This window comes from Sparus aurata, chromosome 13 (assembly GCF_900880675.1).
Source record: "Sparus aurata chromosome 13, fSpaAur1.1, whole genome shotgun sequence".
In the NCBI taxonomy this organism is placed as follows: domain Eukaryota; kingdom Metazoa; phylum Chordata; class Actinopteri; order Spariformes; family Sparidae; genus Sparus; species Sparus aurata.
In genome coordinates, this window is record NC_044199.1 from 28,011,418 (window position 1) to 28,036,084 (window position 24,667).

At 39.8% G+C, this 24,667-nt stretch overlaps 1 protein-coding gene across 1 annotated transcript in view; it reads right to left on the minus strand.

Annotated features, from left to right (window-relative positions):
* Nucleotides 1-14,249, minus strand: part of mcama (melanoma cell adhesion molecule a) — a 56,253-nt gene extending 42,004 nt beyond the window's left edge. Inside the window, exon 1 of the mRNA XM_030439015.1 lies at nt 14,080-14,249. Within this exon, the coding sequence (XP_030294875.1) occupies nt 14,080-14,143 (64 nt within the window). The 5' untranslated portion in view covers nt 14,144-14,249. The remainder of the gene's footprint in view (nt 1-14,079) is intronic.
* Between the last annotated feature and the right edge of the window lie 10,418 nt (nt 14,250-24,667).

Consider the following 24,667-nt stretch of genomic DNA (forward strand, 5'->3'; position numbering starts at 1 on the left):
CTTATTCCCAATTTATCAAATGACTCTGGGTTTCCCAATTCATCAAAAGCGGATGCTTTGGTAAGCACCACTAGTTTGTTGAGTTAGAATGGGACTCAAAAATAAACTTTTCATTTCTTCTTTTCAAGATCTATCGAGTTTGGGTTAGGCTTGGTTGAATGAAAGAGGATTGTTGGTCCTGGGAGGAGGTGTGTGCTTTACTGAGTGCCATTCTTGTTTTATCTTATATAATACAATTTTTTTTATATCTTTGGGTTGAGAACTATCTTGGGCTCTCTAAAACTGTGATAGATATATGTTTTTTACTATTTTCTGACCAAACAATATATAGCAACTAATCCTAGTTCGAGAGAAACTGAGACACTGGAAACATTCTGCACAAATTCCTCTGTCCGATCAACAGTTGCTGCTGCTTCTCCTCCATCAGCTCATTTTCTGCCTCTCTTCATTCTCCTGAGGGACACTTAAACAAAGAGATGAGCCCTCTGGGGAATCTGCCAAACAAATGCCTCGCAACCACTGACTGAACAACAGAAAAAGACAAAAATAATTAGGCCTGCACTGTAAATCAGCTGTGGGCAAGCGTCCCACACAAAGCATGAAATGTGAGTTAATTCATTTCACTCTTATTCCTTTACCATTGCACTCACCACTGAGCCTAAGGGGCTGGGATAACATTTACAGCACTGACACAAGACTCCGTAATCCTACTCTGTGCATAATACCAAACACAGACAAACCCTCTACTCCCTCGTCCAAACTTAAATTTAAAAAGCACATAATGTTGAGGGTGTTTTCTCAACTCTGCAAGTTTTAAATCTATATCCGGGAGTTTATAGTAATGAACACACTAATCAGAGAAAAAAAAAACTGCCAGATGTATGCCAGATCCATGGCATGGCACAGCCCATTAGCGCAAGAGGCAAACACTATGAAAGACGCTCTCGTTAGCCCCGAGGTCCTCATGAATATTCACACACACATGTACAAGCCGAACACAGAGATGTCTTTCCACCATCAAAGTCAGCCTGGATTTAAAAGTGACTTCGTTTTAATTTGACAACAGATGTGAATGCAAGTTGATGTGACAGGAAACTGACTGGCAGAGTGCCAGACATCACGAGCTCCAACGTTCAACCTGGATTTACTTGCAAAAATAAATAATATCTCGTCCATAATGTGATGTGATGCATTTGTTTTAAGAAGACAAGTTAGCAGGTCCAGACAGAAATAACTCAACAACTACTGGATGAAAATTGGTCGAGATATTCACGGCTCCCAGTTGCTGTACGTTACTAACTCTAGTTTCTCGACTGTATTTAGATGGATTACAATTAAATCTGGGTTCGGGTTTGATTTATGACAAAATGAAGAAAAAATTATAATTTGTGATTAGCACAAATTAGGATATGGTAAAACAAGTACAGAATAATGCCAAATTCTATCATTTAATGGAGGTTAATGCAATATTAACATATATTTCAGTGTATTTTGTTTGGTCTTGTGTAAATGTTCATCCTCAATTGGTCAAAAGATTAAATAAGTGGACTATCCCCTCTGCCATTACAGCTCTAAACAGCAGGCGGTAGATGTCGTGGTCTTTCTTGTTTATCTGTATATGTACGTATGTATTTTTATGGTGCTGCACGTGTGCTGGTGTCTTTGTCTGGAACAGAACTGTGAAAATGAATTTCCCCTCGGGGACAATAAATCATGAATCTGAATCTGAATCTATCCACCAATTTATTTGGCTGCTGACTCCAAAGCTGGTCTTTGGCTGACAATAACATGGACTCCGAAACATAAAGAAGCTATTTTTGGTTGCTGTCAGAATAATTAACCTCACCATCAGGAGTCAACAAATCTTCTCTGCACGTTAACCCTTAAATGACTGGAAAAATTCGGACACTCCCTGTTGTATTTACTATTTTGTTACATTCGTCATATGTGCTCATGTTTTCACTTTGCAACTTAATCCGGGTGATGAGCTGCTCTAAATATATCTCTGAAGGCTCCAGGTGACACTGACACATTGGCTGGTTTGGCAGTTTGACATAAACCCACAGAGCAAAAGAAATCAGAGGACCTGACATTCCTCAGGACAATGACACCGTCTTATGGGGAAGCCTGAAGCAAATACTGAAAACAAGTCAGTAGCACCTGCATTGTTCCAAAAAAGAAACATCTCTCATATCCATTACAACACAACTGACATGAAGTAACAAGTGAAACATATAACTAATGACATAGTGCTGTGGTCACATTTCATACACACCTAAACCCCTCAGGATTTAAAGGGGAATCTGTGCTTTCCACCCGCCAAGAGACCTATGAGTTCACAATGGACCCTTTTAATAATGGACAGCCTCCTAGAGAGTCTCCTGCTGAGTAACACTGCCTCGGAGCTTTACATTTTTAATGATGTTTGGTCGACAACAAACTAACAAACAACTAACTAACAAATAATTTCAAAAAAGCTTGATAATTGCTTCAATTTCTATGTAATCCAGCTTCACTTGGACCTGCCACTGTGTTTGTCAAAGATAGATCCTAAGAGTTAAAACAGCCAGCTGCTATTATAGAAATATGAGTATTGGCATTTCTGTCAGCCAATAAGTAGCAAACTATATATCAATAAATATTGCAACTGAATATTTTAAATGATTTCAATATTCATTATTCACAGTATTAATACTCTAGTACACCCATCTCCTCCTGAGGTAACTTAGATGCAGTCATTCTTAACATACAGTATACATACAAGAATCGTTACGTTTATCTTTGAACAAAAATCTGAGATTTTGTGCCCCGAATGAATTTTTCCCTGTGGTGTCGAACATGGTATTTAATATCAATATATTCGTGACAATTGTGGTATCTATCTTCTCATGTAGCTCTCAGCAGAGTATTTCCCTCAAAAAAAAAAACTATTCCTTTCAAAACAAAATTAAGGAGATCATCATCAAAAACCAGCCTCCAAATTCATGTATCTTAATACATTTAAAATCTTTTCAAACACTCAATTTCAGCTTCTAATTTAAAAATGTGTAGCTTATTGCAATGATCTGGTTTGTACCAGCTTTTATGATGCTAGGTCAAAGAAAAACACCTTTAGACAAAATTCAACTGATCTGAAATCAAAATGATTTTGTTTGGCACCAGGATCTCTAGTCATCGTTGGTTGGGGCATTTTGGAAGTCCAATCATCCAGTTTCTAAGAAACTGTTTGGCTCCTCTTGCAGATTGTATTTTATGTAGTGCCAGCTTCATGTGCAATGTCTCAAAGCTTGATCAAGCTAACTTGACTTTACTTAAATTTTCCACAAAGATTCTTACTCTTAATATTAAACAGATTAAGACAGATTAAGGATGCTGAGCTCTTTTCACTCCAGCATCATAACACACATTTATCAAGGTAATCCCACGCCTTAATTGCACACAACTCTTTCATGTGTGTTCCTGCTGTTTCAGTCAGAACTTGTTGACAACAACAAGCGCAAAGTAAATATTCCCAGGCCCCGTTTGCTGCACTCAAAAGGGAAAAAAGGCAAAGGAGGGGGCATGAGAGAGGTGTGTGAGGAGACACAGGATGGGGGGGAACACGGCTCAGAAAAGGCGGGAAGGAGGCGAAAACCATTGTGGTGTACGATTTCTCTGTAACGTGAGCCCCGGCTTGTTGCCCCCACAGCAGAATGTGCCTTGTCCGATGGATTGGGCGTCAGGTGTGTGCAGCTGCTGCTTAAGCTCTGTTTGCACACCAAAGGGGGATAGAAGTTGGAAAAGAAGGAAGGAAAAGCTCCTCAATGGAGGCGACACTGGAGGTTTTTTTGTCTCTCCCTCTGGCACTGATGGGACTGCTGCCAAGACTTGGATCATGGCCCAAGAGAGTGCCATGTGTCCCACAGATGGGCCTTCTAAATATGAAGGGACGTCATGTACAGATGGCCAATTTTGCCTGTGCAGAGTTTTAGAGACAAATGGCCGAATCTGCCAAAGACTGAAATGCTCTTAATGAATGTCTTATTTTGAAAGAAAACAGGTCTGTCTTCAATATATATGCACAAATGTAAGCATGTGGTATTTTTAGCCTAAATAATGAGTGTCAATGAAAGTATGTTCAAATACAAATGTACAACAAACTAAATATTTAAAAAAAACTAAAATTAATTATAATTTGGCCTCCAGATTACTTTATTCTTAATTGAATTGCTTTAAATTGAAGCGTCACAATGTGCAAATGTGTCCCACTATATCATTAACAATACTTTGACAGTGACTGATATATTTAATGACTAAATACAGCAGGAACACGCATGGCTGAAAGCAAAAGTATGTTCATAGAAGAGGAAAAGAACAGAGGAGCTTCAGCACACGACAAAGACCACATACATGCGCTGACGTCTCATCTCTAAATTGATCAGGAGACGACACACACATCAAGATCCATCTGATTCTGCTGAGGTGACAGTGACTGATTGATCACATCGTACGCTCGCCTTCTGGTAATTAATTAGTTGCATGCTTTCAGTGTGGATATCGTGGATAACTCAAACTGCTGTGTGTGTTTCTGTGTGTCTGTTAGGAATAGGAGGTTGTGTCTGTTCCCATTTTTGGCCGACATAGATTCCACATGGTTACCGTGGCAAAACTCCAGATGCGCTGCCTGGTGGTGCAAAGTAACAAAGTACAATTACTGAAGTACTTAACCAGCTTTTTGACCAGCTTTGTGTCAATGCAAATTTGGAGGTGTGTGCAAATCAACAATGTTAAACTTCTTGCCGTTTTGTCTTTAACCCAGAGCTCTCCAAATGACTCCCAAAACGTGTCATCTGGCAATTGTGTCCACTTCGGATTGTTGTTCCACACTTTCTAAGCGTGCTTCTATGGACACAACGAAACTATAAACCAAGATTCTGTTACTAAAATGCTTTTACAAACTTAACATACTTATTGGCTGCAATAGAGAAAGATGGGAAGTGGCCGCCATATTCTATTTTGTACTGTAAAAACAGAGGCTGAAATAAAACTTTGAAACGAGGCAGCTGATCAAATATGAACCACAGGCCTGTTCCTTGACTATTTCCCACCTCAACATACTGTTATCTGCTTCCAAACGGAAGACTAACCAAAGCCATCCATCCAACCATCCATCCTGGATGGATGGTTGGATGGATGGATGGACATACTGTTACCTGATTCCAAATGGAAGACTAACCAAAGCCAAGCACCGCCAAACTCTCAGTCTGGTTCTTGTAGTTTTTCTACATTTTTGACAAAAGGGAATGCCACAGTCTATTTTCTCCACCAATTAACCAGAAAGTAAATGCATGAACAATAATAATTCTTGAGGAACTGAATTTTCTGCGACTTTATACTTCACTACTTTTATCCGGCAACTAAAGTTACTCGTTACTTTAAGATCATAAAAACATCAAATTGTCATATTTGTTCCATACATTAAAACAAAACACTCAACATTATATTAAATTAACTCCACAGCAGCCACCTCCATCTGGCATTAAAAACTGCTAGCTGACTCTGATGGAAGGCCACAAGCTGAAACTACAACAGCACATGTTGCTGGAGTTTTGATATCATTAAAAAACTGTTTACATGCTACTAATAATCCAGTAGTTTAATCAATAATGTAGTACTGTAACACTGACTGAGCACATTTAGCCCCTGAAGGAATAACCCACTCATATTTTCAGCTGAAGTTTGTACTACATTTTGCCAATAACATTCACATACTTTTACTTCGATAAAATGTTAAATCTTGGACTTTTACCTGTAATGAGACTATTTTCAAATTGCATTGCTACTTTTACTGAATTAAACACCCATTTTATGCTGTGCAACATAACATCTGGGTAAATCAACTGTGCTTACTGGTACATGTAAACACTGATGGAGTGGCCATCTGCACAGGAAATCACTGATTTCCCCATCAAAATTAAGTTTAAGGGACGATTGGTTGACCACATTACAAGCTGTGAAATGCCACTTTAAGTATAGACAGATGTTACAGGTTCACTCTTTAAGTAAATAATCATGTGGATGACTGTGTTGGGCTGTTGAGCAAAAATGCACCATCCAACTTCCAAAAACACACATCTACATTCATCACACTGCTTTTACAATACTGTATACAAATAATCAATCCGGTGCAAGCAGTGCAGCCAAATCCAATACGTGGGATTCAAAGAGGCTTTCAAGAAACGACCCTCTCAGCACTCTCCCAGCACGACGAGAAAAAAAAACTCAGATGTGGAACCCTGCAGCACTTTTTAACACATTTTTAAAAATAAATACAGAAAAAAAGAGAAAAAAACCTTCAGTGTGGTGCTGGAGATATTGTTCATGTTTTTGATCCAGTGTGTGAAAAAAGTTTGCGCTGTTCTTCATCCCCTGAGTGCACACGGATGTTCCTCCCTCTCATGAGTAATTTCCTACATTCCTCTTCTTGATTGAGTTTGCTTAAACAACCGTCACAAGCTCCCCAAAAGCCACTATCTTCTCCAGGGTGGATTGTTCACCATATGGATTTTTCACTGTTGAATGACGGGCTTTGAATAACACGCAAGTCAGGGATGTTTTGTAGAGCTCTTCAGCACCAGAAAGGTAGTCAATACAGGAGAAATCCCCTCCCAGAAGGCCAGGGATCAAACTACAGAGGCAGCTGTTGGATATGAAATCCCACTCAGACATCCAGCATCCACTCACTGCAGAGATATACCAGACGTGCAAGACAAGGCTCCTGCAAACCCCCTTCAGTTTAGGCTTAAGGCTGGATGTCAGCTCAGCTCCTGCTAGCTGAACAGCTCCAGCTTTGATTTTCTAAAACACGCCTCGGATCTTCAAAGCATGCAGACGCTTTAAACTGAAGACTGACACAACAAACACCAAAAAACAAGATTAAACTCAAACAAAATGAATTTCGGACAATTTGCAGCCGCTCTGCAGACAAGTTTGAAAAGATTTAAGGAGGTAATCTTCAACTTCCTCTCAGAAATCAATTTCTGATGTTTTATAACAAAAGCAAGCAGGCCTGTTGTGATGTTTCCCCCTTTAATCTACCCTCTCGCTGTATGCCTGTTATGAAGAAAATACACCTAATTGTCTTTTTTAAATGGGAAACAATCATTCTGAACAAATCTTTGTGTGATCCTTCAATATCCGCTACTGGTTACCCGAGCATGAGGAATATTTTAGAGTTATTTTCAGGCGATGCACTTGAGTAAGCAGAAGATGGCGAAGTCATATCTTAGTTGACTGTACAACAAGTGTTGTAGTGAGAGATTGACAGCTATTGTTTACAAAACCAGCTGATTATTACAGGGTACAGGGTATTTTGTGCATTAAAAACACTGAAGTAACATGATCACGGATTGAAGTTGGACAGAACTGCTTGTAAGACTGATTTAAAGAGACATCAATAAGTGCTAATAAACTGTATATTTTACAACTTTCATCACTGCCGATTTGTGAAGCAGACATCTCAGATTTTGAGGTTGAAGTGGGTGAGGTGCGTCCAACTTACCGAGTCATAAATCCTGACTCCAGGTGATGTTTCAGTCGCAAGTGTCAACCAGAAATGTAGCCTTCCGACTTCAAATAGATCGCATCGTTATTCAACTCAGGACTTAAAGCTGGGGTTGCAACTAACAACTATTTTCACTGTGGAGTATTCTGTCATTCACTGTCTCAATTTATATATTAGCAGTTTTTTTTCACAAATTTCAGAAAATGGTAAAAATGTTGATCATTGTTTTCCAAAACCCAAGATAGCATCATCAAATGTCCATATCTGCTCACAACCGAAAGATATTCAGATTACGGTGATAGAGCAGTAAAGAAACCAGAAAATATTCACCTTTAAGAAGCTACAATCAGAGAATTTAAACTTTTTTCCTCTTCAAAAAAAAAAATACTTCATGGATAATCAAAAAAGTTAGCAATAAATTCTAGTTGTCAACTTACTGAATAGTTGCAGTACACACTTAAAAAAAACACATCTTTCCTTTAAATTAACTAAGTATCCACGTTCAGCAGATATTGTTGAATGGCTGTACAGACCTCACAACCTTAAATAATCAGTGAAAGAGTTAACTCAATAGGACGCAAGGTATTTGATTGTTCACCATGCTGACATTCATGTTAGCTGAATTAACTTACATATGCTTAATGCTACACGGCCACACACTATTATAATACCACAGGGATCAAACAGCGCACTCTCTTTAATGAAAACAATGAGCCGATACATTAGATTATATGGCTGTCATGCCTGGCTATCACTCAGGCAAATGCACTAATCCCACATGAACAACTGCAGCCAACAGCTGCACACTTCCTGCTGCATTCAGACAAGCCCAGCAGCAGCAGCAGCAGCGGAGTGAAGGCATTCTCAGGCACTCAGCCACAGAGACGGATCAGGAAGAGGTCAGGGAGACCAGCCATTATTTACACCAGGAGACTGACTCACTGGGATACCTTATGAGTCAGGTTTTGATGCTTCTTTACTTGCTACTGAATCACATTTTCTTATCTGGAGGGTAATGAATGACTAAAGAAGACTCATAAATCATCCAGACAAGAACCAAGATAATCAGACAAAGACTCAGACCAAACATTGATGGATTGACAGGTTAACAACTGGGTAACAATGTATTGTTACGGTTACACATCCAGCACTATTTATATCGAAATAAGATGTTTTTCTTCTGTATGCAGTCTGACCTTGTGGTCAAAAACAATTTAAATATCCCAATCATAAGAGTGGCTGTTTGAGGATTTTAATTCAAATGAATGAGTCATTCTTAATTGTTTTTTAGAATGTCAGTAAATCTATATTAATCACAATAAATAATAATAAACTGAATTGCTTACTATGACATTTAGGTTCAATATTACCACACAGCCATGGCATACTGTGTAAGACTTAAATATGACATTTAATAAGAGTTATCTGTCGCAGAAGTAACGCAAGTTTTTCTATGACACATTTATAGACACTGTCAGCTGATAAACCGTATTTTTATCGCAATCTTAACATGTGCAATAAACAAATAAACATGATCAAGAGAAGAAAATTATTTAATTTACTCGTGATTAATTGGTATCAGTTTGGTGAAGACTGTGAGGTCAGCTAGCACGCTGGAGCTTGGAATTTTCCCCAAGTGTCCAAACCAGGTCATTCAGACAGAGCAGTGGTGCCAGTCAGGAGGACCACACTGTGTCAACTGCGTACTTTAAACATGTTGTTCCTTCACTTCTGAAGGAGATGTTGACAGTGTAAACAGAGAAGACAATAGGGGATAACACACACTCTGTATTTAAAATCAACTCACTGAATTTCTAACTATTTCCAAGACCTGTTGGTGGCCTCTCCTGTAAGAAGCTCTTGATCCATTAAACCAGTTTCAGGTTCACCTGAAGCTCCACTTGGCAGTGTAGTGGGCGTGTTTGTGTGTAGAGTATTAAAAGCAGAAGGGAAATCCTTGAATAGAATCATGAACTCTAAAGTTTATTCTCTTGGTTGATTCATTTCATCATTATTACCACTAATCAAATACTCAAATGTCAAAAAAACAGCAAAGATGTCTCTAAAATTCAATCCAGAATCCAAACATACATATCTAAAGCCCTTGTTTTATTTCACTAAGCGTGCAAAGATTCTCAACTGATGATGTTATATGATGAAATAAATCCGAAAACCAAGAAATTCTCCCATCTGAGAGGCTGAACCAAGAGGTGATTTGGTCTTATTACTTGAAAAATGATTTAAATTATCCATCCATGGAAGTATTTAGTGTCGCTCATTTTCTGTCCATCATTCATTAAACAACTTGACTAATCCACTTTAATACATTCTGTAGTACTTAACAATACCATGTATTTTATAAGGACAACCTCCAGGTCACTAAATATCAAAGTTGAAGCCCTTCAACTGTGTAGTCCTTCTATGAAAAGTAAGAATTACTGCACAGACCTGACAAGATTACCCTAAAACGACTTTAGAAAGCTCTCCATCAAGAAAAAAAATTGTTGTTTCTTTGTAGCTTCACTGAACAAAATGGTAAGCCTTGTCTTTCTGCTCGAAAAAGTCACAGAGCTTACTTTGATTCATAAACCACTTTGAGGTTTGAACCACAGTGTTTCCTGCCATTTCCAATTCATCTGTATCCTTCTCGTATCGGATTGCAATTGATGTATCCAGATATAAATTAAATCATTTGTGTGAGTTATGTCAACTGTCATCCTATACATCTAATTAATAAAGGGGAGCCTGTCTTCCATCTTCAGTTGCTTTTACACAATAAAAAGCCTGGCATCCCTCAGAGCCTCCAAATTCACTGAAGGATAAAACCTTGTTTGGTTAAAAATAACACATAATGGCATTAAGTAAGTAAGCATGTTTCTCGTCTCTACTTTCTCTTCTGTAAATGTCATCGTAAAAGCTCCGCTGCCGCTCTGATTTACTGCCCAGACCACTTGCTCATTCCTGTAACACAACATGACCATCATACTGATGAACACTGGTCTGCGAAATCGATAGAGGTCCCATCAACTGAGCTACATGTTTGGATTCCTTCTCATTCTCAGGATGGCTTTATTTCCATGCAAGAGAAATGCTTTAAGCCACAAACTGTATTTGAGTAAGTGCTCTTCAGTGTCCATTAGGGAGGAGGTCAGTTTTGACAGAAACTTGGTTTAGAGGCTCTTTAGAGGGACGGGGTCTCTATCGCTAACCAACGACCTAATCCAAAAACAGACAGCTTTACTCCCGTCTCCAGAGGAGGTAAAGGGAGATGAGGATTAAACAGAGGTAACCCAATTAAGACAAGGCTGATGGACTAAAAAAACAGGGATTTAAGGGAAAAAGAGGTTTAAGGTCAAGGCGGAGTGAGTGTTGTCCTGTTGTGAGATGCAACATGGAGAAGGAGGAAGGTTTATGTTTAAGTCTGTACAGTAAAGCTTGAGTTAGGTAATCCACCAGTGAACATGACGTCCGCCTTTTAGGAAGGGTAGGGCAACAAAAAGATTTTGATTGGAAGCGTCATTGTTATCTTTGACTGTTCTTAATCAACTAGAAGATTTAAAAAGTCAACTTCTGTACGTCGCCACAAAGCGCCAATTGACAAAACTTCAAGCATTTCTGGTCCAGCAGAGAAAATACGATGGACTTCCTTGGTACTTAGTCGATTCTTACGTAAAAAGTCGGAAATTTAAAACCCAATTCTCAACATCGCCTGGAACAATTCTGGAGGCCGGTCTATACGAAGTGGATGGTGAAGCATAACAGATGTGGAATAGAAGCGTCGTGTTAAAGCTCTAAGATGGGCTACTTCTTGAGTTCTGGTTGGGATGGCTGTGCATGAGCAGATAATAGAAGTGAATTCATCTAGTTATTTAAACTATGGCTCTTTATCTAATATAAGACTATATTTTAAGTAGTAACTGTGAAAGAAAATGTATTTCATGTATATTCATGGGAACTGTAATAGTTTTAGAATCACATCGTAGCCCTCTGAACCTGAGTTGAGTTGAACTGTGAGTAGGGTTGGGTACTTTTAAGCATACCGACCGAATTACGTTGGTACTAACCGGGTACCGATTCACACAAAATCAATCTGCATCAAATTTCGATACTGGTGAGCATCTTTAGAGTAACACGTCAAACATGAGGAAATACTTGGTCAAACATAGAATCTATCTGAAACCTGTACTATACTGCTATTACATCAGTTCCTTCATTTTCATCTATTAGAAACAACAACAACAACAACAAAACTGTTCCCCAGCTGTCTTTGAGCAGTTTTCTCCTTTGAAGCATTGACTGTCAGATTTGGTGAATTAGTTTTTAAAACTGAAATTACATTTTGGGGTATTAAAGAGAGAGTAAAGTACTGAAAAGGGTACCTTTGGATACTCATACCGGCATCTGTGTCAATTCAAATGTGAATGGTACCCAACCCTAATGATGAGATGCCTGGATTCACGCCTCTATACTAAGTGTTTCAGCAGAGAGATTACAAAGCTGTAAGTTACCTGCCTAATATCGGCCATACAGTGTATCAATTAGACTCCTCTTCCTATTTTGGCAGATTAATTCCATGAAACTGTTGCAAGGAAGCTGAGACAAGGTCAGCGCCGTCTGAAAGGAAGCACTTGCAGGGTTTTCTCACCCCTTATCAAAGATTAACTTTGGGTTTGAAACTTACAATTGTATGCATTAATTGTTGGTCACGTAAAAAAAAAATAAACCAAGAGTCCAGAACCCAAAGACATTCAGTTTGGTGTGATAAAACACGGAACAAAACGTCAATTTGTCACAACTGCTTGACAGGAACAAAAGAATGTTGTCGGCCATTTAAACCACTGTAAATATCAAACTAATTGCAATTAAATATGATTGTATCATATATCAATTGGTTGTCAGTGTTACATGGTAGCCTGAACTTGTAACCTTATGGTCCCACACCTGCTGTTTACTTTGTGGTATACTAAATTTGGAGTTGATTAATGATGGTAAATCAACTGTATTTACTGTATGCAGCACTTACAGTCTTAGCAACCACTTAAAGCACAAGTGGGCTTTCACCCATCGACAGACCCTTGCTGCCAGCTGCACATCAAGAGTGACAATGACTCCAAAGAGCCACCAGGAACAAAGTGAGGTTCAACTGATGTCTCTTGCTCAAGGACACATCACAACATGTAGTCTTTCAGGGCTGGGAATCGAACCATCAACCCTACAATTTGTGGAAAACCGCTCTACCTCCTGAGCCTCAGTTAGTCCACCAACAGGAAATCAATAAAGATTTACAGTTTTTCTCTGTTTTAGGTCATTGAAAACAAAGAAACAAAAATTGAAAATTGCTATCTTGCCAGAGGACTCTTTGCAACATGTAGACTGCAGGGACTGGGAATCGAACCACCGACCCGTCATCAACCGCCCATCCCCATGAGCCACAGCTGGCCCAATTAGTTCACCAACAGGCAATCGATCAAGATTTACATTTTTTCTCTGTTTTGAGGTCATTGAAAACAGAGAAACTCCTCATAGCATGTCAACTGCAGGGACCGGGTATCAAACCACCAACCCTACCATGCTTGAACAACCGCTCTTCCACATGAGCCACAGCTGCCTCCGTTGGTTCACCAACAGGAAGTTAATCAAGATTTACAGCTTTTCTCTGTTCTTACATCACTGCAAAGTGAATATCTTTGGATTTTGGGCTCTAGACCTGACAAAACAAGACATTTGAGGGTGCCACCTTGCACTCTGGGAAACTCTGATGGAGGTATTTCATAATTGACAAGTTAAAAAAGGAATTAATCTGAACTGCAGCCTTTAAAGGTGATATCCTAGTGATAATGAAGAGAAAGGGACACACACACACACACTGGCCACGCAGTATCCCACTGCTCTGCCCTGCCTCCTCCATCACATTGCTGTTACAGTCTGCTTTTAAAAGAACACAACCTAAACTCACAGACTAACCATGTCCTGCTTTGGGACTGCCCTCTAACCACTGTGGTTCTTTAGATGTCCACCATTAAACCCTTTTAATAACTTATCCAGACTGTGTCACACGACAGTTTATGACACAAGCCTGTAAAACGACAAAGAAAAAAGAAGAAAAGAAAAAAAAAAAACACCCTTACACGCCATGTGTGTGTCCGTGCTTTAACGTGCTGCACTGCTGCGTGCTGGTGGGTTAATTGCTCCGTTAATTACGCGGTAATTAATTGCACCTTTTAAATAATTTAACGACGACGCCACCGAAAATACACACGCCAAGACTCCACATGTGCTCGTTACAGCGACCAAAAACACACTTTCTTTCGAGAGAACAGTGTTTAAAAGTGAACTTGATAAACGTTTTCTTAAAAAAAAAAAAAAAAAACCTGTTAATGTCAGAGATGTTTAGCTGGAGCATCCGTGGGAGTCACACTGTCTCCTGTTCCCAGTCTTCTCTTTCTCTCTAAACTTAAAACAAAAACAACAAAACAAAACAAAAAAAAGACACAAGAGAAGAGAGTAGAAGCGGATAACATTTCAGTTTTACTCACCGCTCCAGTTGAGGAGACACACGTGAAGGAAGAGCGGCAGAAAAGCTCTGTGCAGGAAAGCCATGTCTTTTCTGGCTGCTTGTCGTATCCAGTCCAAAATAATGTGAAGTGAAGTGGTGTGTCGACGAGAAGTTGACCAGGGGAGCGGAGGAGACTGAGGAGAGGAGGAGGAGGAGGAGGAGAGGGGGGGAGGGGAGGGAGCTCAATTAAAGTCTCAGGCTGGCGGGGTCCTCCTCCTCCTATTGTGGGGCTTTATGTGTGTTCGTGTGTGTGTGTGTGTGTGTGGTAGAAGCAGCTTATCAGTTGTTCTGTTTTTTTTTTTTGCTGCTACAAACTGCGTCTCCTGATTCACACGCAGGCGAGAAAAAAGTCCTCAAGGTCGCAATAATAAGCGCACCTTATCACGCCTGCACACCTTTTAGCCTAAGTCACACGGCCTGCCGGCTGGATTTGAGCTTAGCTGGGACACTTTAGTTGCATTAAGTGGGCTAAAGTCTAATGAATACATCCACACAAAAAAATGCATGAGCTTGAAATTTAATTTGGAAGGACTGAAACTTGAGTTTATCCACTTTGCAGTGTTGAGAAGCTATGGTGGAGGGACTGGATCGCTCCCTCTGCTGCCCCGGTGTCATAAAACAGCAGCAAAACTGCCTCTTAGGTACATAAAACTTGTTAGAAGTTTACAGTGCCCCTCTGCTGGAGAAAATATCACAAAGTGACCTCGAGGGTGACTTTCCAGCAGAGAAACATGATGTTGGTTGCCCTCTAAGGTAACCTTCTAGTGGAGAAAAGGTAATTAGTGTCCTATAGGGTGACTTTCCATTTGAGAAAACATAATAAAGTGGGGAAGACATTGTGTTGGTTGCCCTCTAAGGTAACCCTCTAGTGGAGAAAATGTAATAAAGTGACCTCAAGGTGACCTTCCAGCAGAGAAAGCATGGTAAAGTGTCCTCTAACGTGCCCTCCAGTGCTGACAACATGATACACTGCCCTCTAGGTTGCCGTTCCAGCGGAGAAAATGTGATACAGTGTCTTCCAGGTTGACTCTCCAGTGGAGAAATCAAGATGTTGTGCCCTCTAAGCTGCCCTACCAGTGGAGAAAACATGATTCAGTACCCATTATGATGCTTTCCAGTGCAAGAAATCCAATGCCCTTTCCCCTGAAGTGCCCTTTGCAATGCAATGGCCTCTATAGTGATCTTCCAGTGAAAATTGACTTCTAGGCTGCCCTTCCAGTGGAGAAAAACATGTGAAATAGGGTTCCTATTCGGTGCAGAAAACGAGATAAAGTGCCTGCTAAGCTGTCCTGTAAGAAGAAAATGTTACTTTTGCCCTCTAAGGTGCCCTCCCAGTGGAGTTGTGGAGTGCAGTTTGGCCTTATAACCATTGCTGTTTAGATTTTATTTGCGCCAAAGGTGACAATGTTTGGACTGGATGGTGGAGCTTTGCGACAATATCCTTACACACCATGGCAGCTACTTGTCAGTCACAGTGTATCCTCGCCCCAACACCCTGATTCATTATTACAAAAGGAACGTCATGGAAAACTAGTGATCAAGACCACAAACTCATCAGGAAGGCTGTAACGAGTAATATGGTCATTTTCTCATAAGCTTGCATACAACTGGTCTTCTCGTTGAAACCAGGGGAGTCGCCCCCGGCTGGCCACTAGAAAGAATGCAGGTTGAAGGCATTTCCGCATCAGCTTCACTTCTACGACTCTCCTCAACATCTGACACCCTGTTTTCTGGAAGCAGTCTCGTAATCACTTCATTGCAGCATGAATCTTCAACAATTCTAATGATATTTTTCGACATGAGGATCATTTACACATCTTCTGGTGGCTTTTTTGACTGACTTTATGACTTCCGACTTTTAGAGCTCTGCGTGGTTTGTCAGGCACCTGCTTGGGGAGCTGCTGCAGCGCTGTATCACCAGTCAGCCTCTAATCTTCAACCAAGGGATTCTTGGTTGTACCTCCCCCCGGCTTAAAACTAAAGGAGCCCGTGCCTTTGAAGATGTGGCCTCTACTCAGTGGAGCTCTCTCCCTTTGGACCCGAGATCTGTGGACATTAAAGCAGCTCAAGACTCACTGGTAAATAAACTTCACTTAAAGTTCTCTTTAAAATTATAAAAACATTCCGCTCAGATATACCATAGCAACCAATTTTGATCATCTAGCAGTGATAAACACCTTCCAGCTGTTTCAAGCTCGCCCCCGCAATTTCTCCAGTAATTATATGTTTTAACTATTATTCTTCTTTTTAAAAGCTTACCAGGTCAACAGTAATAGTAGCATATCTTTCAAGACAGGAATACATTAGGAATAATGTAGATTTAAATAAACACCCACGATGCACACGATACGGTTCTCAGAACAAGGATTAGGCGAAGGTTACATACACTGGACTTCCTCCGGTGAAGTGAGCTGTCTTCTGGTGTTTCCATCACTTACTCTACAATCACCTTCTCTGACAGCTGCAGCAAAAAACTTCCTGAAATCGGTCACCCAGCTGTCCATCCCCGGTCATACATGGGCCAACAGCTGTGTGGACACAGCACAGGTATTAGCCATGGAGACGGAAATCTCGTGGTTACAGAACACTTCAACCTACTACAGGTTTGCCAGAAAGAGCTATTAGACATGCTGAATGTGGGGCACTCTGCACAACTGTATAACTTTGTCTTAAAGTCTTCACTTATGACCATAGTACACGTATAAGTGGTAATTGTTACTTTATCTATACTTCACTGTATGAAAGTTACATTTTTCTTCAGTTAACAAAAGATGGGCTGGATTTACCCTCAGATAAGTGTAAGTTAATGTTTAACGGCAGCTGCGATAGGTGAGTTTGAAAACATTCTTATGTTGAATGTAATAAACTTGATGTGGATTTATACAGTATAGAGGGGTCACAGGAAAATGCAACAGGAAGTTTTTTCGTCAGGTGTGGTTGGAGTAGAGATAAAGTAGCTGTCTCATATTAATTTAAACCCAGTGTTTTCAAACATTTGTGGCCTGTGACCCTGTAAAATGAAGCAATCTCTACTTGTGATCCCTAATCACAGGTAAACATAGCCTTAAAGGAACCGTTGATCCAGAAATTAGAATTAAATCAGTAACCACTCAAACGAATGCCACAGCAAAAGTCTGGTGAAGATTCTCAGTGCACTTACCATTGTCTGAAGCTTCACAGCATTCCCCTAAAGAAATGAAGTAAATTGGGACTTGTTTTGAAAATGTTATGAAAAGAAAAAAACAAAAATCACATAATGGTTTCAAATAGCTCCTGTGGCATATTCCAAGTCTCCAGAAGCCCCAGAGAGCCAGAATTGGTTTGAAAAGGCATATTTTTTTACCCTCAATTCCCAGTTTCAGACGGGGCGTGCACTTAAAAGAGGGTGTAAATAAGGTCAAGTACATTTTGGATCTCAGGGTTTTCAAGTGCCTTGGTTTAGCTATCCCCGACTAAATCAGATGTTCAGGAGAAAGCTGTGACTCTGTTTTGCCGTGAAGCTCCGGAAAATGTTTTGTGGAAAAACAAAACTTCGCCTGACTTTCCATCAGAGGGGTGAGCAGATAATGACTGAATTTAATTCAATAACATCTGGGTGATTTGTTCCTTTATTCCTGAAAACCTTGGCCTTCTCTAATGTTTTCATTTGAATTATTGCTGTGGCCTGAAGTGGAAAAGGTACCAGTTATTTCACAATGAAAAGGCAAAAGTCAGAGAAAGGTTTAAAAACATTGTTGCTCCCCAATGAGAACTTCAGGGTGTTGAGAGCTTCGCAAAATCACCTGTATGAATCACACCTCAGCGAGCCATTCTGGACTCAAAATCAACCTGAGCTTCATACTGAACAGAGGACAGCAGCAGCTGCACACATTGTGTAAAAGTGTATCTTACACTTCATATCAGGGAGTATTTGCTTTGGATTTGAGCCAAGTTCTCTCTCCACTCTGAAGGAAACCATCTCTCACATGAAATCTATCTGCCCTTTTTCTCATGAGACCTGATTCTATCCAGGCTTCTTCTAAAACTGGGTTTTTCCAACTTTTCGCCCACACATTGTCTCCTTTGTTAATACCAGTAGCTCACTATCCACTGGTTCTCTCCATCTCAGCCGGAAATGTTCTCCGTAGCTGGTAGAATCTGATGAACAAAACCTGGCACAGATTTAAAATGTTCATTTTAACAGTCTGTTTAACAGATTGTGTTTATATATTTGTCGGAGAAATGTCTTCATAGACAGCCGTTTAGTTTGTTTTAAAAAGAACGTCATTGTTTTAGGGAACCTTGCCATCAAAAAAGGAACCACTTGGTAAAAGTTTGGGAACAATTATGGTCGGCGGTCTCCTCCCTCTGCCGTACCGTGCGGCTCCACTCTAAAGCTTCCTTTACATCAACATAGTATCACATTGTCTCTGAAGGAGGATTTGCTGCTCCTAAATCTTGGCTCATTGCTCAGCTACTGTTTTGCTTCTTCGCCTCTCCCTGCACTCAGAGGACTCTCAGTTATTTCACTGCTAACTCTGCTGTCGTCCCGGGTGTAGGGTGTGGACAGGCATGTGCAACATCCGTGACAGATGGCACGGTCAGCCACTTCTCTTCTTCACCTGCCATTAGAGGGGAGCCTCAAGAGTGTAGCATGCCGGAGGTTCATGCTACACCCTCGAGATCACACCCCCGCTCTGTGCAGATGCCCTGACAAACCATGCGATCTCATGCCTCAACTTTGATCGCACTTTTTTAGTCAGATAAAGACATTTTTTATGCCATTTCAAATAATTTGGCAAGGACAGTAAACATTGTTCATTCCATACTCAATAACAGGCGTAAAAACTCCTCACCCAGGCTTTTCCAAATGTTACATGTAGCATTTAAGTTAAGTTGTCGGGGGGTGCTGTGATATTGCAGTAAAAATCTATATTTGTCTCTTTAATTCTTGGCTCGCAGACATGAAGGGGCCACACAAATATCACCGGCCTCTGGAAACGAGCTCTGTTTTCTGCCAGAGTGGAAATAAAAGTCAGAAGCTCGTGTGAAAAAGTCTTTGAAGTGGGCAACAATCCCAAACCCCATCTGAAATCCTTCTTTTCTCCTGTAGTGGAGAGGAGAGGAAGATGATTCCCCTCTGACAAATCTTTCTTCTACCATATTTTTAAATCAGCTGTGCCACTTTGTCATTACCCCAACCCCCCCTTTCCTTCATGCTTCAAGTTGTCCCATCCAACAAAGCCATGAAAAGAAAAAAAAAAAGGACAACAAAGAAATGAACAGATTCACTTGTATTCACCTGTTTCTTACACCCCCATTAAGATGTAAACAGTCCCTGTGCATGCACCATTTTCGTAAAATCATGGAAATCATCGGTCAAATGTCAGGGAAAGGCAGCTTTAAAGTTTTGACCTGGTATTTTTTGGCATAGACACCTTTATTAAGCAGTAGACAGATAGGAAATGTGGGAGAGAGAGGATGTGAGATGCAGCAAAGGACCTCCGGCCGGAATCGAACCGGGGTTGGCTGTGCTTACGGCATGCGCTCTAACCACTCAACCACCTGCGAGCCTTGACCTGGTTTTTTTTAAAGTCCATGTTATCTTTATGGCACATTTCAAACACAGAGGCTATTCAAAGTGCTTTACATGGGCAAAGAAAACCATTGAAATGACTTTTAAAAATCAATAAGCAATAACAACCAGAATGAAAAAAATCAAGATAGAATTAACAGCATTTCTTTAAAAATTAGATGAGGTTGAACAGAATACATGAAAATGAAATAAAAATGCAAATAGTATAAACCAGAACTGCAGTTACAGTTCATAAAGTGCAGTAATTGCAAGTTAAAAGTATAGAAGTCAATCAGTCAAAGGCACAGGAGAAGATCTGAGCATTTCATTTAAAAGTGGCTGAGGTTTAAGTATTTGAGATCATCAGGAAGGTGGTTCCATAGATTCGTTACAACTCCATTTGCTCTTCCAGCCGCCTGCTTCCTAAAGATCTGTTGGCCCTTCTGGGTTTTACTTCTTCAATAAAATCATCAAAAGATTTTTTGGGCGTTAGAATGTAAAATGATTTATGAAGTAGCTGAAGCGTTTTAATTTTTAAAGGCAACTGGTTCTTGTAAGAACTCTGGCAGCAGCTTTGAAAATGAGCAGAAGTTGTCCGACAGTCTTTTATTGGACATCAGAACAATATTCCACCGTGTTGGAAATGAAGGCATGGATGAGTTTCTCTGAATCTTCTCTGAACATGAGAGCTCTCATTCTTGTTTTTTGTTTGAGATGATACAATTTAGTTACATGAGGCACAAACAAGATAAGTGTGTGATTGTACTGACTACGTGTCATGTACATGTACGATCCATGGTTTACTAATCAGCTGTGAAGCCCCTTACATTCTTGTTATAACTGCATCATCTCATCACTGAAAGGAAAGCAAATGGTGCTTATATAATTTTTTTAATTACTATTATCATTTATTTATTATTTAGATAAAAATTAAACTGTTATGGATACTAATCAAAGTAAAAGTATTTTCATTCTGTGATGACCTCACTGTAAAGTTCTTGTCATTGTTGTTTTTATGTTTCATTGTGTCATGGAACCTCAGTGTATGCCACCAACCTTTGAGCTGACAGTGATCGTTCATCAAAAAATCCACCTACAAAGCAAGACGGGCTCGTTTCCGCCATTCTTTGACAGCAGATCAGTTAAAAAGTCCTGCAGGGAGTAATGGAACAAGACGGCACAGTGAGCTGCTCACTGATGAGCTGCAGGCGACGCACACATCTACACTTCAAACTCACCAGAAAGGAAATCAACCCCCCCGTTACTGCCGGTGAATGATAGAAAAAGGCCAGATACTGACACATTTTACTAATATCATTTGTCCCTACTTTTGTTTGGCTGACTAGTTGCTATTTCTCACAAAGTAGCTGCTCAAGGAGTGCTTCAATTACTAAAACTTTTACTATTGCATCCTAAGATACCAAGGTTCAGTCTTAGTATTTAGTCACTGAAGTGCTTTAAGAAAATACCTAGTTGTACTTTTTTTTTTTTTTATATTTCCAGCACAATTTAATAATTTTTTTAATGCACTGAAATGCTTTTAGAAATGGACAGACAGGATATTTTAAGTAAATGTGTTTTGTTTTATGAACGTATTGGTATAAGATGACAGATTCTATAGTGATATGCTTTTGTATATTTGTTTTCGTTTGGTATTTTTGCTTGTTTGACTTGTTTTTCTGAAGCATTAAGTTAATTTATTGTCTACCTACCAGTATATTTGCGTTTTTCTAAGTTGGAAAATGACCAAACTAAACTAAACTAAACTAAACTAAACTAAACTTTTGTATAGTTGCAAAATTGTACTTCTGTTAGTATAGTATAACGTAGTGTGCTATTTTGGTAAATGAAAGTAAGGATACAGAGCAAATATGCTTTTAAAGTGTACTCACCTTAACTTAAGTGTATTGAGTATAACTTAAGTGATTTCAATGTAACACAACTTTAAGTATAGCAGTTGTGAAATACTTAAGTATCATGTTTCGGCTGGGTTCACATCATTTATAAATGGTAATTAAAGGCTTAGAAATATAAGGTTCAATTTAACCTGTTAGGTGCTCTCAGACAGAACAATTAGAAATGTATTTTCAAGAATTGAAATAATGTTAGTGCTTTTATTATTTGTAAGGTAAAATTGCAACTTTTCATTTATTTTGGTCATAATGTGAGCAAAGTAGGAGTGACACTTGAAGTGCAGGAAGTCTGTAAAACTTGAGAATTATCGATCCAGGTACAATTTTGCATCTTAACCATAGAAAATTGTACAATATGTATGTGCTTTTGGCTCGTAGCTCACCATCAAGTTTTCTAGTGTTTGGCCATACAAGGGAAAAAGTAGGGACACCCCTGTTTTTAAAAGATCAAGCTCTAAAACCAGTGGATCCTGCATTTGCCATGACACAGTTTGGTAGTGTGTATTTATTACACTCTTCCTGTCTGACCATTATGTGTAGAACTGAGTGCCTCTTTAACATTATTACCGTCATTTCATATCTTGAAACAATGCTGAGATCAAAATGGCTTTTGTTCTTTCTTATGACCACTGCTGCTGTGTAAATCATAGTAACATCTAACCCTGCCTCTGTGCAATCTTCAGAGCAGCACAGCATGTTAAGCCACAAAGGGTTAAATAAAGGGTATGTGGATGAATACTACACAGCGCTGATTTTAGTGTCTTTGAACAGTTCAAAGTAGAAATGAAATCAAAGTTGTGCTCTTGTGAAGGCCAACATAGTGGTAATCATCCACTGGCATAAAGGAATCTTTGAAGTAGTTAGGATATTGGGCTCAAGTTCTTCATCGCCACCACCATCATCATCATCATCATCATCCCTGTCCCTGCAGCCTGAAGTGAGCCCACACACTGGCTGATCTGCTCACACAGATTGGGGGCAGAGTGTTTCACCACAGGGGTGCCAGACGAAGTCAAGGACCGATGGTTTGAACAGACTCTGTCAGAGGAAGAAGGGGTGGGAATGCAAGAAAGGTCGTCATTCACCGAAAAGAGCCCGGGGGCTTCAAGAGCACGCTCCTCAATTTAAGAAAGGGATTTTAATAACTTGTTTACGCTGACCAAGGAAAAAGGGATTCATGTCTGTAACGTCTTTAAGAAAATTGCAGCAATCACACTAACAAGCCCGTTAATGGGAACAGGAGGATCGCTCGCCAGAAACGACATCACTGCACAGACTCTTGTGTGTATCTGTAATTATCTTTTATGGCATAAACGGGAATTCTGACTGAAAATGGCAATTGACAAAAACACGAAGTGAGCGGCTGCATTGTTCCAGACTGAGTCGCAGCTGCATGACTTTCAGACCGCTGCCAATTTGTCCCGGTGGCCAACTATAGCACTGCAATGAAAACAATCCCCAGTGGCCCCAAACGTTAACTTGATGCACCTAACCCAATTGCCAGAATCAGGGTTGGGAGGGTTACTATATACATTTGCTCTGATACAGTTACTAATTACCTGTTGCAGTCAGCAATGTAATCCAAGTATCACAATAGTAAAGTAATGTGACTTGATTACTTTCACTTCTGACCTCAATACCAAACATTATGAAAGTAAAGACAAGAGAAAAGAAATATCAATAAGATTACCTTTATCCAATCTTAATACACAAGTGTTGTCTTCTGGTTAGGTGTGGGCACAAGAACCACTGGGTTAAGAAAAGATTGTGTTTTGGCTTAAAATACCCCATTTGGTTGACATAAACAAAACTGGATATATCCAAAGGTCTTGTCAAAGACACGCCACAAACATGGTTGGAAATTGTCCTAGGGTCCCCTTAAATATATCGAGTTGTGTAAAACTTCAACAAATGTTGTAATGCTGTGGTCCCTCCATCGTTTTTACACTTGTGATGTGCTTAAGCACAGTCTTCAACAGGAGTCACTGGCTTAGCAGCCTTCTTTCCTGTAACTCAAGTCACAAACATGTAATGAATGGTATATGAGACCTTTCATGAGACATACAAATGGTGGTCTGCAGAAACGTTAACTGCCAACACATTATCCTTTCGGCTGTGTTTGATGCGCACCTGGGAAGTTGCTGTTAGAAACTGTTTGGAAAAGGGAAGACTCCTTTAAAAAATACTTGGCAGGTGATTGGATGAAACATCTGTCAATCAGTGTCTATCAACAGTAGGAGACGAATGCCAGTGGAGCCCGTAGGAAAATAAAATTCTTACCAAAGCCAGTCCTGAGAGGAGTGAAAAATCGTTATTATTTTTTTTTTTTACCAAGAAAAGCCTTCAGTGCCATTTTTCACTGTTCTTTAAATCAAGAAATACTCACCCGTTCTGAGAAAACTTATGCTATCATAGAATCTACACTAACTTCTTGAGGAGCCACCAATGTTGTTTGCAAGCTAACAGTCGCATGCTGACTGGTCCGTACCACTGTGGCAAGTTGGATTAGTGAGATCCCATGATCATGTGATGAATCGAGCTGCCTCTCCAGGTAAACCAGAAGGATTTTCTTAGAGACTATCATTACAAACGAGATTTCCTCTAAACCCTGCAAGAGTACAAGGACATTTTACGAAACACTTATTAGGCCAGCATTGTATCCATACACTTGACACAGATTGTAATCGAAAGAGTCTCAAAGTGTTTTTGCTGCATCCTTTTCTCTCTGACAGCAGCATGAAGAGGGCAAATGAGACGTTTTGATTAAACTCAGCTCCTAAATGTTTTGCTGAGGCCACATTTCCAAATTCTGCAAGCAAGCTCATCTCGTATTAACACATTGAATCACCCAGGAGGATTTTAAAAGTTTGGCCGAGACAGTAGAAGTGAACAGTGATAAGAATCTGCCGTGCTGGACCTTTAATTATACAGTATATTACCATGTTGTTAATGTTAACTGCAGTGGTGGTTATAGCTGAGAGAAATGACTCCGACGTGATGGTTCATCGTCGTTCTGCATTTACTCTCAAACGTGGAAGGCTGCTGGTTATAATTGTGACTATATTACATCTGCTTTTTTTTGTAAAGTCATGTTAATTCTA